This window comes from Epinephelus fuscoguttatus, linkage group LG1, assembly GCF_011397635.1.
Source record: "Epinephelus fuscoguttatus linkage group LG1, E.fuscoguttatus.final_Chr_v1".
Taxonomy (NCBI): Eukaryota; Metazoa; Chordata; class Actinopteri; order Perciformes; family Serranidae; genus Epinephelus; species Epinephelus fuscoguttatus.
Window position 1 is genome coordinate 26455374 of NC_064752.1, and position 14263 is coordinate 26469636.

General features: G+C 41.9%; 2 protein-coding genes across 8 annotated transcripts in view; one reads left to right on the forward strand and one right to left on the reverse strand.

Moving 5' to 3' along the window:
• LOC125887278 (rootletin-like) overlaps positions 1 to 5212 on the forward strand; it is a 28809-nt gene extending 23597 nt beyond the window's left edge. For all 6 annotated transcript variants that reach the window (XM_049573994.1, XM_049573985.1, XM_049574008.1 and 3 more), the window contains 3 exons: positions 536 to 667; positions 4001 to 4174; positions 4298 to 5212. In XM_049573994.1, coding sequence (XP_049429951.1) covers positions 536 to 667; positions 4001 to 4174; positions 4298 to 4384 — 393 coding nt within the window. In that variant the 3' untranslated portion in view covers positions 4385 to 5212. The remainder of the gene's footprint in view (positions 1 to 535; positions 668 to 4000; positions 4175 to 4297) is intronic.
• A 114-nt stretch (positions 5213 to 5326) lies between these two features.
• mfap2 (microfibril associated protein 2) lies at positions 5327 to 13481 on the reverse strand. 2 transcript variants are annotated; one of them, XM_049574026.1, is made up of 9 exons: positions 13376 to 13481; positions 11488 to 11549; positions 9379 to 9426; positions 8950 to 8976; positions 8761 to 8850; positions 8619 to 8660; positions 8445 to 8532; positions 6241 to 6314; positions 5327 to 6141 (listed from the first exon to the last, which is right to left on the reverse strand). In XM_049574026.1, the coding sequence occupies exons 2-9, from the start codon at positions 11516 to 11518 to the stop codon at positions 6038 to 6040; spliced, it is 504 nt and encodes a 167-aa protein (XP_049429983.1). In that variant the 5' UTR covers positions 11519 to 11549; positions 13376 to 13481; the 3' UTR covers positions 5327 to 6037. The 2 variants fall into 2 exon arrangements, with proteins under 2 accessions (XP_049429983.1, XP_049429975.1); XM_049574018.1 differs by having other exon boundaries at positions 8935 to 8976.
• Between the last annotated feature and the right edge of the window lie 782 nt (positions 13482 to 14263).

Consider the following 14263-nt stretch of genomic DNA (forward strand, 5'->3'; position numbering starts at 1 on the left):
TCCCGAACCGTGCTGCTGTTGGCAGGATTGAAACAGAGAAATGTTCTGAACAAACCAATATAAGAAGAAGAAAATAAGAAAATACAGGCAGAAGAGAGAATGTCTGTAGATACAGACACTAACGCACTGCTAGTGGGTCACAATTGATGATTGAGAGTGATTACTTTTGTGTGAGTATATATTGTTTTTTTCAAGGAAAATCCTGCATAGTATGCTTTTAAAAATCATGGGTTTGTGCAGGATGTCCTGTGTCGTGCTTGTCAGTTCATTTGAAAAAGGACTCAGTTCTTTCTGGTCCACTGCAGCTCTGATGGGGCCTCAGTTCGCTTGGTACGTCAACTGAGGTGGTACCAAGTAGCTAGCAGCAGGTGCTATCCACAACTTTTGCTGATCACAACCGAATAAGAGAGTGGAGTTGAGTAGAGCTGTTCCATACCATGCTGTGGAAATGTGATAGTCGGCGGCCATTGTGAGAATGTGCATTTTTTGTAAGGGATCCCATGCTGTCTTATTGGTAACATTTCTGTTTCAACAGGTTGAACGGCAGAAGCTGAAGACTGAGGAAGGCAGCATGCGGCTGTCTGCAGAGAAAAGCCGCTTGGATCGTTCCCTGAACACCACTGAACAGGAGCTGCAGGAAGCACAGCAGCAGATACTGATGCTGCAGGTGGGGAGCAGCCGCTGATCAAACACTTACAGACTCATCACATACCTGCCTCCATTATAAAGTCTCAAACCTCTGAGAAGCTTTACCAAATTGCTGTTAGCAGAGTGAAAGCTGGTGACACGCCTCACCACAGTTTGTTTTCTTAGCTGCTTCACACCTCTGAGTGTGATGGAGTCCATCATGCTTAACTCAAGGACGGAGTCAAACACATGCTACAACAGGCTGCTCACACCTTTCACAATGAGACAAATGTGTCAAATTAATTCCACAGTTTGGGCTTTATATGTTCTCAGGCAGTATAAATTATTTTCCTGTCAAACACACAACGTCAAGTTAAAAGACTCTTTACACTGGGAGAAACTGAGTCTTTACTGACTTGATCAATGAGGGATTTTGTTTAAGACAGTTTCAAGAGCAAAACTTCACATTTTCTTCAGTGAGTGTTGCAGGAGGAGGCAAGCTCGTGTCTCACTGTTGCATTGGAAAGATTAAGTTGATTAATAACTCACAGGACAGTCAGGCTGCACTTTGTTACTACGCGAAATAGAATCAAAATAAAATAATTTATTCAGCACTCCCTAAATAATCATTCGATTATACCTGAAACTTGAGGTGGTCTCATAAATGTCAAGTGAGGTCAGTGTGACTTAAAAATAACCTGGTGTCTTCAGTTCTACATCTGCTTCCTGTTACACATCAAAAATCTGAGCTGTTTTTCTGTTACTCTTCATCTCGGCACCACCAGCGTGCTTGTTAGTGCTCCACTCCAAAAACAAAAGGTTACACCAACCCCCTTAGATATTTCTAGGGAGGCTTCGTTTCACTGAAATGTTCAATTTTTTTTATTAAACCCAGACATGCTATAAACAAGCAAATAAATAAAGCAACAGTGGGTTTCCTAGGAATTCTGAAGGACTCGTTAAAGTTGTTTATTTCAGGCTGTTTTTTAAATGTCAGACCACTGTTCGTTCTCCCAATTTAGTCACACTTTTCCCGAGATGCACAAATGTTCATCAGTTTAAGCAGTAATTCACAAACGAGGTCCTGAGGAACCACAATGACTTGGCAGAAAAGCTGCACAATATAACTTCATGGGCTGTTTTTGTAATTACTATGCTGCATCTTTCGTCATCACTCCCTGTCACATTAAAGGACACTGATTTTAAACTAAAGTATGTCATCAGCATGCGAGGTAAACAGTCTGTTGTGTAAAAAAAAAGGCTGAAACCCTTGAATTAGACTTAAAAGTAACTAAAAACTAGTGGAACATGTGTACGTTGCATCATTTAATCCAGAAAGAAGAACCTATGGGCATGTTTTGAGGTTTCTCTGCTGGGGGTCGTCAGCCATTTGTCAGTGGATCGTCTCCAAACCAATAAAAATCACAGGTGTTAGTCGTCTCAGAAACATAAACAACAACAGATGTGTGATGTTTACTCATCTTTAAACACTGTGACCAATTACCTGACCATTAAATGTTCCAGTTAGTCCATATTTAACCGGTTATTTGTTCAGCATCACATTACAAGTTAAATATCCATGTTTCCCGATTTCTGCCGGAATGTTTCCCCAAAGGGTAACGTCAGTATTTTTCAATCTCTATCCCGTTCCCATGTTTTTGTGTCTAAGTGACTGATGAAAATAACAGTGTTTTTAGATTGTGCCAGTATTGAGTGAGAGGGCTGCAGGCTGCAAACAGGCTGCCACGTCCACTCAAAGAGCTTGTTTTGCCTCTGACATGCTCAGATTGTTACTATAAGTGTCTGACAACATTATGGAGGGATTCCTACAGAGATAGACCTTTCCATGAAAGAGTAAGATCCTTTTTGTTTAACTGAAAACAGCCCCGAAAACGCTATCACCAAACTCACCGGACTTCTTTTAAATATACAGTATTTTTGGCGTGTATAGAGCAGCATGTTTTCACAGTTGTTGTCACAGAGTTGGTGATTGTTGGAACAGTGAAAAGACAAGCCAAGATGGTTTTTGGAAGTTGTATTGTATTTCTGTTGATTTAAATGAGGTGTGTTTTACAGTGATAAAAATGACTGTTTATTTAAATGGAGTCTGGTGAGTGTGGCGATGGCAATTTCGAGGCTGTTTCTGGTTTTTAAAAAAAAGGATGATCCTTTGGCCTTTGCACACTGAGTCCTTTTCTTTAATCTGTCATCTGAGAAAAACAGTTACACACAGAGACTTTGCACACTAAATCCGATGTTATTTATTGTTCTCTTCTTTGCGAAAATTTGAGAGACACATTTGTTCCCTTGCTTCTCGCCGCTGGAGTTACCTCCCTGTCTCTCACCATTCTCTTACGGCGTCTTGCATTTGGCCCCATGGCTGAGCTGTGCCCTCTGTCTCCACACTGTCAGTCTCTCTCTGTTTATGTGTGGTCAACATCCTCTTCCTCGTCATCATCATCATCATCCACCTGAATATAACTATCTGACCTGTTGAAAGTGAGCTGTCTGAGTTATGAAATGGTATGGTGCGACCCATCCCTCCTTCTTGTTGCGGATGTGTCCCGCTGCCAAATTTTCTTCACTGTTTTTGTGATCAAACAACTCTTTAAATGCGAAAAAATGCAGAAAATCACACCTGTTCCAAAAATGTATATGACGGACAAAAGTTTCGGAGTCAGTTTGTAATGTGAGTGACACAACATGTGCTCTTCTAAAAGGTCTATCTCTGTAGAGATCCTTTCCATAATGTTTTCAGATACTCTACTTATAATAACAATCTGAACCTACCAGAGGCAAAAACAAGTACTTGTAGTGGACGCAAACCTCTTACTCAGCACTGGACAGATTTAAAGAGTTGTTGCCTCACATATACAGAAAAACATGAAAAAATAGGGTCCAGGTTGAAAAATATCAAAGTTACCCTTTAAGCTCTCAATAGGTACATTTCCATTGAATAAGCGTCCTGAACAATATCAAACCATCACGTTTCTCCTGGAGGATCAACTTGTTAGAGCTATTTTTGCAGGCTACAGGTAAAATATTCTTCATATGACCTCCTTAATATTCCCTATAGGTACATCACAGCACAGTTTGGAAAGGCAGAGCACATACTGTCTTTTAGGGCTGCATTTACATTGAAAGGCTTTCGTTAAGTGCCTCTCCAGAAAAGATGGTTTTCCTCCAGCTCACAACAGAACCGACATCATGGCTGTTGGGCGTTAACTCTGCTTTTGAACTGAGCTGAACTAAAATCTCGCCATCGTTTTTCTATATGAGCCGTCGTGGGATTCTGTATCCTGCCAGAGTTTGTGTCCTTTTTTCTTTTAACGTCTCTCCCACTTGTGTGTGTGCTTGTGTGTGTTCTGAGTAGACTCAGCTGGGTGAGATGGAGCAGTCACACAGTCAGTGTGAGAGTTTGATGAGGCAGCGTGACGACGCCCAGCGGGAGTCGGAGAGACTCAGGACCAGCTTCAGGGACGTAGAGCGAACACTGGGAACCAGAGAGCGAGCTCATCGTCACAGAGTCAAAGGCTTGGAGGAGCAGGTACACACACGTCATGTTGTAGTAAAGGTTTACCAAAAGGTTAAACGTGTGACACTTGCTGAAATGATTGAGCTGGTTTTGGGTGTAGTAAATGTAGTTTTGTCATGGACTGTATCTCTTCAGGTGTCCACCCTGAAGGAGCAGCTGCAGCAAGAGATGAAACGGCGGCAACCTTCTCTTCCATCCTCCTTACTGTCGACAGGAAAGTGAGATGCAGCTTCAAACCTAAAAGCACCAGCCCACTACGTCTAATCCAGGGAACATCCACTCATCATGAATGTCTGAAAGCAATATTTACTCACAGAAACACTCCTTAAAGTATTCATACTCTAACTCTACCTTTATAGTACCATTTGTTTAACTTTGTGACACGGAAACGAGCACCACTGTCACTTTGATGGTGTTTTATTGATAACTTTATACAGTGAAGAACACTCAAGCCAATGACAGTCGAGGGAACGGAGCGATGTGATGCAGCAGCTGCACTGAAAACGCCAGCAGCCTGCTGATTACTGGCAACCATCTGTACTTGATCCTTGCTCAACATCTTCCCAAACTTCCTGTGCTTATTCAAGAAGAAAACCCAAATCACCGCAAGGATTCTCCTCCAGACAGAATCTGGACGTAGCGCAGGAATGAAAATCTGCCAGTTGTGCAGTTTGGCCTCGATTCCTCCTCAGTTATATTAACAGTCGAGGACACTAAGAGGAGGAAGGGAAGGTCTTCACTGTGGGCCAGTGCCAGGAAACAAACGAATTGAGCATAATGAAGGAGCTGCACTGTATTTTCTCTCAGAGACACAGACAGATTTTACTGATTATGTTACAGAGATGGTTTTATAACTGAATAAGGGACCGCGAGGCTCTGCAGTATGATGGTGTACTTACAGTATGTGTTTTTTATTAGTTAATATTAGTTTTACTAGGTGTATATACTGTGTACTTACTGTATAAAGGCTGACAGACTGATGATTAATAACAGCAATACGACTTGTATGGACAATACACATGGAAGCCACATGTCTGCAGGAGAATAAACTCACTGTGTGCACCATAATTCATGTCTTTCATAAATACCTTTCAGCGCACTGAGCCGCAGCCTCAGATTACATTACAGCGATGACTCACAATCACACACTGAACAGCTGTAGTAAAAAAAAAAGTTTATTTTTTTTTTCTCAGTCTTTATAGTGACAGTTTTACAAAGCAGTAGTACAGAGGCCCATTTGTGAGATGCCTTTTTAAAGCACTTGTTGCCACTACAATATATTTATATAAGCTTGCTGCTTGGTTGCTAAGCGCAGATCCAGGTGGCAGTAGTACAAAAACTGAGGTCACTCACCACCTGTTTCTTCACACATCTCATGAGCTATCATGGCTGGATATTTTTGTCTGATGTCAGTGCACGGTGGCCACCATCCATAAGGTGATCATCATGAGAATGACTGCTTTCCAACTCAAGTACAGTAACATATCAGATTAATACGGTACAATATGCCATAAACAACAAAATAAAAAACAGAAAAAAGATGTTTCGCAGTTTTATGTGCATCTCTAATAGTTTTTATAGCACCAGTGTGATGATTTTATAGCACCAGTGATTTATACAATCATCAATGTTCGTTGGAGTATATTCATCCATACACACAGGATCTACTGGGCAGACATACATGTGGAAAGACAGAGATAAACACGACCGAAAAAAAAGTGCTTTTCGCACACGAGTAATAAGTTGTACAGGAAGAGTCAAAAGGCGGAGTGTGGAGAAGGTGTGAGGAGGAAGGAGGAGGACAGAGTCAGAGGATGAGTGGTAGAGAAAAGCGGCAGTATTTGGGCAGGTAGTGTCCCTGATCTCTGTACTCAATCAGCAGCCACCACAGCTCTTCCCGCAGCTTCCTCCTAGTGATGCACACTGGCCGCTCAGCGCTGCCACGCCGCAGCGAGAGAACTGATCACGACACAGGTCCGCTAAACACCCAAACATACACATACAGAGTTAAAATGAGTCCGAACAGTACAGCACAGAGTACAGAAACACAAAAAATATGCAGAGTACACTGAACGCACCTCTGAGCAGCTCTTCATGTGCGCACACAGTCCTCACGCAAACCTCCTTGTTGATGACATACACCCGTCGCAAACTTAATGGAAACACATGTAGAGGTCACAAGAGAGTCATCTTCAGTCAAACTAAACATATTTATATATTCTGTACTTTACCTGCTGTCAACAACTCCATGAAAACATTAAAACCAACTATCAATTACTCCAAAAAAAAATTCTGTGTATGTCCAAAGCCTGATTTATCATCTTCCTCTATTGTCCGAATTCTATTAAAAACTCATCAGTGAGTCACAGTGCTGCACTGAGTGTCATGTTTCATCATTACGATAAACAAGGACACTGTAGTTTATTTGTTCTTTTCTCACATACACGGTCCTGCTGCTGTGAACACTCATCAGTGCAGCAAATGTGGATTCATCCGCAGCTGAAAATAGTCCCAAACACATGCACTGTTTACTACTGTCTGAGTAACGTTTGTTAAAAAACTACAGTGCCCTGCTATTTTACGATATAACCGAGCCTTTTTTAAGAATAAAACTATATAATGGTGAGCTGTGTTCAAAGAGTTACATCCCCGATAGAAGGACTAACACATTGTTCAGGCTGGTGTCATGCACTGTTAGTAGTTTCCTATGAAAAGTAATGCACCAAAATTCATACATATTCCACGTAATCATGAGCCAGTAATTTGTTCATAACCAACATATTTTGGAGGGTTGTAATTACATGACAAATGCGCTGATGGTAGTAAAGAAGGAAGTGGTCCAGTTGGGAGGGAGGTTGGGGGGTTGAATTTCTGCAGGAGACTGGTTTTCGGAATTGTGTAAACTTTGAGTGAACATTAAGTCATTTTAGGTCACTGGTTCCCTACTGGTGCAGCCGCAGTGTCCAGATTTCTCCTTAGTAATTAGTTCAAGGTCCACACAGTTTAATACATCAAGCATCATACTTGGGTTTGGCCATACCGTCACGCTAGCTTGCTGTGTCTGTCACGTAGCTGTCCATTAGTTACTCACTCTACAGCAGGAAATGGCACTAAAAAATAAAAGCTCTGTGCCGGAAATTCACTGTACTTAAAAATCAAGTGTGTTTTTTCCAACCTGACACGTTTGTGAGTCACTTGCGGTCCATTTAGAATAGACACATGACTCACTTTTGGACCATGACCCATCAGAATCACTGTTTTAAGGCATGCTCTCACCGTGTTAACCTAACCACAGTAACTTTACATTCATTACGCTACCTTACATTAAGTACGTAACATCATTCATGGCCCGCTAATCCCCAGGATATCATATGAACTGCTGTATGAAGATACATTGCATTGTTGGTTTTAGTCTTTCATGGCCTGTTTTTACACAGTAAGAAATGTCCTTGTTCTTACTTCTACTTTAAATATGCAGGAAAACTAAACAGCTATTTCACCTTTTCTGAAACAGTTCTTTACATCTACACTGTAGAAACACAAAATCCTGCTGAAGTGTTTAAAAGTCATATAGTAAGTAAATCTTTATTTGTATAGCACTTTCTCAAAATTACAAAGTGTTTCACACACACATGAAACATGTAAATGAATAAATTAAGTCATAAAATACTGAAAATACATTACAATATAATAAATAAATGCATTGTAGTTCCACAAGTCTTATATTTACTACCATATTTACGGCAGTGAAATTAGCTCTAGAAAACATCAGAGCTCATGCATTGTCCATGAGGAATGTAAACCAAGGGTGTAGGTTTAATTTCAACATTGGGAGGGACATAGATGTAACGGGGGGGTTTGTAAGATTACTGCTAAAACATTTTGAGCATCAAAAACTTAATTTTTTTTGCATTCTGGTGAATTTTTATGCAACAATTTTTTGCCTTTTCTGCCTCATTTTATGGAGAAAATTTATTTAATTTTGTCTGCTACTTTTTAAAGTATTTTTTTAGTTTTTTTTTATTTGGAGAGATATATACGCACGTTCTAAATATTAAGAGGGACATGTCTCCTGCGTGCCGCCCAAAATCATGAGCTGTTTGGAGAAGTTTTGGACAATTTGTGCTTTTTGGAGATGCAGCAGAAGTAGTTTCAATAGTTGAGGGAAAAGGCTGAGAAGGAGTAACAGCAGGTAACTCACAGTTTGTTTATTCTACAAAAAGATAATGACTGTTTTCACTGTGGGGTAAACTGCGTGTTTATAAGTCATTTCAGTGCGTACCTGTAGAAGCAGAGGCTGTTCAGGCACTGCTTGCATGGCTTGTGAACAGAGTAGAGTCTGGTGCAGGGATACTGCTCCTCTCTGCAATCTGCAAATCAAACACACAGGAGGATGATTTCTCTACTCAAACTAAACAACCGATGATCTGTCCTCCTTTTGTTAAAGTTTTCTTACCAAGAGGGCCGGGCTCTGTGGGCTCCGTCTCCAGATCGGACCCTGACGTTCACATGGAAAACGGATTAACAAACGAGCTCTAGACACAATACAATCTTAAATATCATGACTCAGACTGGAGGAGAGTCCAGCAGATATGTACCTGATTTTTCTGGACGGACCACTGGCTGGAGTCGAACCTGCTGCTGGTAGGTTCCAGGAAGAGAGTCTGGATTGTCGGAGTCTGGACTCTCTAAAGAGGACAGGGATGAATCTCTTTTATGAGACACGCTGATGTTTAACAAAGACGTTAATGTCAAGGACCGTTTCTGTTTACCTGGGAATATTTTACCTGGAAAATAATCCGGCCCATAGTCCTCTGTGAAGCCATAAAATAAGCAGGAGAGAAAAATGCTTCATGAGATCAACATTGTGAAACCAATTACAGTCAGAGCTCCGCAAACAAAAAGCACAGCACCATATAAAATAAACCACCTGCACGCCAAAACTGAACAAAACGAGCAGTTTGCGAGGGTGTAATGCATGACTTCATATGCAAGATGTTTAAAAATAATAACATGCAGAGTGGTCAAAGTGCTAGTTACACTGTGACAACAGTTGCTATGCGGGTGGTAAATAACAAAGCAGAGAGGAGAGAACTCCTCCAGGCTAGGTGACACATCAGAGGACAACAAGAAATCGGGACCAGATGTGCAGAGCGCTGATATAAACCGATGCTGAGCTGGAACAATCAAGGCCAATATTCTCTTAATGAACTCACCCAAAAAAGGAAACTGTTCCTGGTACTGAGCCTGGGCGAGCAGCAGAACTGTTGATGTTTCACAACAATAAAGTAATCACGATGATGGGGTGATGAGTGAAACACAAAGGAGGGAAAGTCAGTCATCACAAGTACTCTGAATACTGTAACGGAGTATCTCTATCATGCACCAGGTGTTTTTTAAATTCTGCAAATCTAATTTTTACCTTTTGATTTTTAAATTATCATTATTTAAAGTTTTGAACACTGTAGGGTATGTTTTTCCAATCTTTTTCATAAGAAATGAAACCCAAACCCATCCCGACTCATTTTGATACACTCGGGTTTTGCTGCTACAGCTTTACTTGGTCTTGTATGACCTGTAATGGTGGCTATTGGTAGCTAATGTTAGCACACATAAGCTTGATACTATGTCACTGCCATTATAGATTCAGTTCACTGACATTATGTGCTATTGTTACACTACTTTTTGGCATTAACCTCTGTCGTGTAACTGCCACCTGTAGGCACAGTCTGCCAAAGTCACATGAAGTCACCAGTAGCATTGTGTTAAACTGAGCTACAGTGTGTTTTTATTGCTTTTTATTAAAGCTTTTAATTTGTAACAGAGGAAAAAATCATCTTTGATAAGTTACATACTGTAGTCTCACTTTAAAGTGAATGTCACAATTCTTGGCACTAGGATAATGGAAATATGCAAAACACTGGGTAAGAGTAGCACATGTGTAGAAGAGGCCATTTTGTCAGTTACGCAAGATTATCTAGCGTAAGAGAATACTTCTTCCCCCCCAATGACCCTTTATCAATTACTCCTGCAGTGTAATGTTGAATTTGTCAAGAAAACTTAGTCTTTTTCTCACATGCCTACGGTGAACGAAGAATCCAAAAACTGAGAAAGGTCTTGATGAGTTGAAGTGGATCGCATTTAACAGCAAGGCTTAAACACATTTACAAACTCTCACACAACTCCTGCAGTAATCCAAGTCTCATTTATCCGTTCTCATTTGTCGTATGCTCAGCACTTACCAAACAGACCGCCTTTTCCAATGGGGAACTGAACTGAACGTGAAATTGATCTATGCTCTCTTGAAAGCCAGACTCCATTGACAAAAACTGTAATTTTACCTCACTGAACACAGGAGCTGCTGGTCTACCGCAGCCACAATCAGTTTGTTAGTTTGTGTTATTGCGTGACTTTGGTGAATCTGAACTAACCCTTAAAAACACCAAAGTCACACAATAACACAAACTAACAAACTGATGGAGGCAGCGGTAGACCAGCAGCTCCTGTGTTCAGTGAGGTAAAATTACAGTTTTTGTCAAAGGAGTCTGGCTTTCAAGAGAGCATAGATCAATTTCACATTCACTTCAGTCCCCCATCAGAGAGGGCTCTGTTTATAAAGTACTGAGCATACGACTGGATTGATACAGTTTTGCTGTTGTTTGTATGACCTCAGTTCATCAAGAACAGAGGCAGCAGAGGCAGGGAACAAAGTTTTCTTCACAGATTCAGCGTTACAGAGGGTGAGTTACTGATAAAAGGTAATTTGAGAGGAGGAGTATTCCTTTAATGCAAATATTACCAACCGTAAGGTCATACCCGGCCAAGTGAGGCTGTGGCAGCAAAAATGCACGACTGTACTGAACTGCATTAGGGTGTGTTTGTATTTCTTATGAACTCAACTTTTCATTTCTAAGGGGATGTGTTTTTTCTTGTGCTTTAAGGCAAAACAAATCAGGTATTCTACTTTAGTTTGCTTTGAACCTATCTGACCTCAGGAGGACGTCTGAAAGAGAACTGTCTCGTTCAAAAAATCTGTCACAACTTGTAGTGCTGAACTGGAGAGGGATTGGTTAGTTGGTGTATTTATACTTATATCTGGAGAGAGCCAGACTGACTGTTTCCTGTCTTTATGCTAAACTAAGCTTGGCTGCATATTTACTGTACAAACATGAGCGTGGTATCAATCTTCTCATCTAACTCTTGGCAAGAAAGTGAATAAAAGTATTTCCCAGAAGTGACACATTGACAGTTATATATTAGTAATACATATTTAAAATTAAGATTTTAGGTTTCTGGGGGCTTCAGAGGACTGTTGGTGCAGTTACCTGGCATGCAGATGAGCAGGAGGACTCTCATGGTCACTCTGGGAGGTAGACTGACTTTAACACTGGAGGGGAGACGAGGAGCGCAGTAACAATCACAACAGAGCTACATGAGGGGAATAAAGAGCTCAGTGCTGGATATTCCTCTGCTCTCCTGAACTCTCTTCTCCTCTCTTTCCCCCTGCCCTCCGCCACCTTTCCAACCCCCCACCGCTCTCCCCTCTCTCCTCCCCCTCTCCACTGGCCCCAAACAGCCATGGCAAGAAAAAAAAAAAAAAAGAGGGGGAGAAAACTCTGACAGCAAGAATGTGGCACGTCTGTCTTCCTAAGAACAATCTCTCTGTTTTCCTACTTTTCCTCGCTGCAGCAGCAGACAGTCTCGGGGCTGCATTCCAGGAAAAGAAACAGAGGACCCCTCAACCCCACCCCTCTCCCTGAGTTTTCTTCATCCCTCCCTCCCTCCCTCCGTCTGTCTCCACATCCTTCATTTCCCTTCTGTCGCCCTCGCTGGTCATTTCCTCGAACCCTCCCCCTCCTCCTCCTCCTCCTCCTCGTCCTCTTTCCCCCCCACTTTTTCTTTCTTCTTCACTCCACCGAGCAAAGGAGCCTCTCAGGTTGAGTGAAAATGACATGTGGACAGAAAAACATGAACACTGACAGCATCGGGACATCATTACTTTTTTTTTTTTTTAAAGCTGTCAATGAAACTCAGAGAGTGTCACAGTTAAAGTGTTGCATACAGTAAAACCCATTACCTTAGCTTCCTGTAACACTCACTAAACTGCTTTTCCACTTTGTGGAAAGTATGAACGCTCCTCCTCCACTGCTGCAGCACTGTAGGCTGTTTCATATACACAACATGAAGCAGTTAATTTGGGCTTTTTTACATCCTACACTGTGGACTCATGAGTGCTCTGTAACTGTGAGTGCAAGTAGGGTTTTTTTTCTGTGAGGCCACACTGGAGACAAAACGTGTGACTGGAACACAATTTGCACAAGTTCTGCATGTGTATCAATAAATCAGTAAGTGTGTCTCTGTGTGTTTGTGTACGAGCATCACACACACACACACACACACACACACACACACACACACACACACACACACACACTCACACGCATTCTTCTTGTGCATCACAGTGGCTATCGGAAACCATATGTTTTCACAGCACACATCTGGGAGCGATTAACCCCCCCCCCCCTCCCCATTGAGTCCTTCCCTTCCCAGCTAGAGACCCCATCTCCCCCCCACCTACAAACACACACACACACACACACACACACACACACACACACACACACACACACTCATTAGTAAGAGTTTCTGAGGACAGCAACAGGAGATCCACTGCTGTCATCTATTTTACGCCTTTTGTTTTTATGCAGCTATGACAAATAAATAAACAAAAAAATTCAAAATCATCTTCCCATGTGCCCTCATCGACCCCCAGCCTCTGGAAGCAACTGATTGTGTGTGTGTGTGTGTGTGTGTGTGTGTTTTCCCTCTTGGCACCCTCTCTCCATTGTAGTGCCATTGCTGCAGGCTGAGCTGTGAAGTCCCTCCTCCTTCTTCTCTCCAGTGAAAACACAGGACCACATGTCAGCTCTCAACAGCCATTAACATACACGCAAATGATCCAACAATTATTCGGTGTACATTGAGCAGACTGAAGAACGCTTTGGATGCGTTCACGTCCTCGGTAGGTGAACTGGGCTGCATGCAATCTGTGCACAATCACCTCACATCTCCTGAGTTTTTTTCCCTCCATAATTCACAAATGCAACTCTTGACTCTGAACTTTCTCAGCCCACATATGTGTAAAATAAAACCAGAAAAGTAGGTTAAACTAAACTATGCAAAGACAAAACTTTCTTTCAAAGAGTTTCTTACCCTTCTTTGCTTCAGTTTGCTCCGACTGTCCTCAGCTCTCATGCGTCCTCTGACTGCAGGAGGACCTCGCAGCGCCACATTGTACCACCCCGCATCTGTAGTCTCCTCCCCGTCCAGTCTCAGCCTCCAGCCCCCGGTCCCAGCACCGACCCGCATCAAGATCAGGCTGATCCCGACACTGGTTACCCGCCAGATCCGGTGACGCCACAGGCTCAGAAGTATCGATGAGCTAACCAAATATTGATAGGATCTGATTAATGAATGCCCGTTGCTAGGTGACCAGGTGATCTGTATGCATACCAACGTGTCAGCAACTGTACTGAGAGATGGCATGTATAAACTGAATATAGCAGCAAAGTATGTTTGTGTGTAGGGTGTCTTATTTTATTGTCACTAGGGGAGATCGGGCATGGTTGTAACAGCACGACTTTCACCAAGAGGGAATGACATATGATGGATTTATTGAGTGACTCCTTCTTTCCTGATCTTGCATTGTTTCAAGATTGTTTTAACGTTGACACAAATCTCTCTGAAATTACAGTGCTGAATTATAAGAATTTTGTCAGCCTTTTTTACAACCATCAGAATTTAACGTTGTTTCAGTGTCAACCACATTTCAATGTCGATGGTCAGTCATGCGCCAGCTGGGTTGGACCAAGTCTATATTTTGATTAGTAGGCCTACCGTTACTGTTCCAAGTTAGAATGGTGCAACCTTAGAGTAGTCTCTAAAGGTGAGGTGTTTTGTCTTTGCGTATTTCAAACCGCCATGCTGCTACAGCTCACCAAACACTGGCTGACAGGAGCGGAGATGGTTGTAACACCTTTTTAAAAAGAGTTACAACTAGCCCCAGTGAAAAGTGAACACATTTTCCCTATCTATCTTACT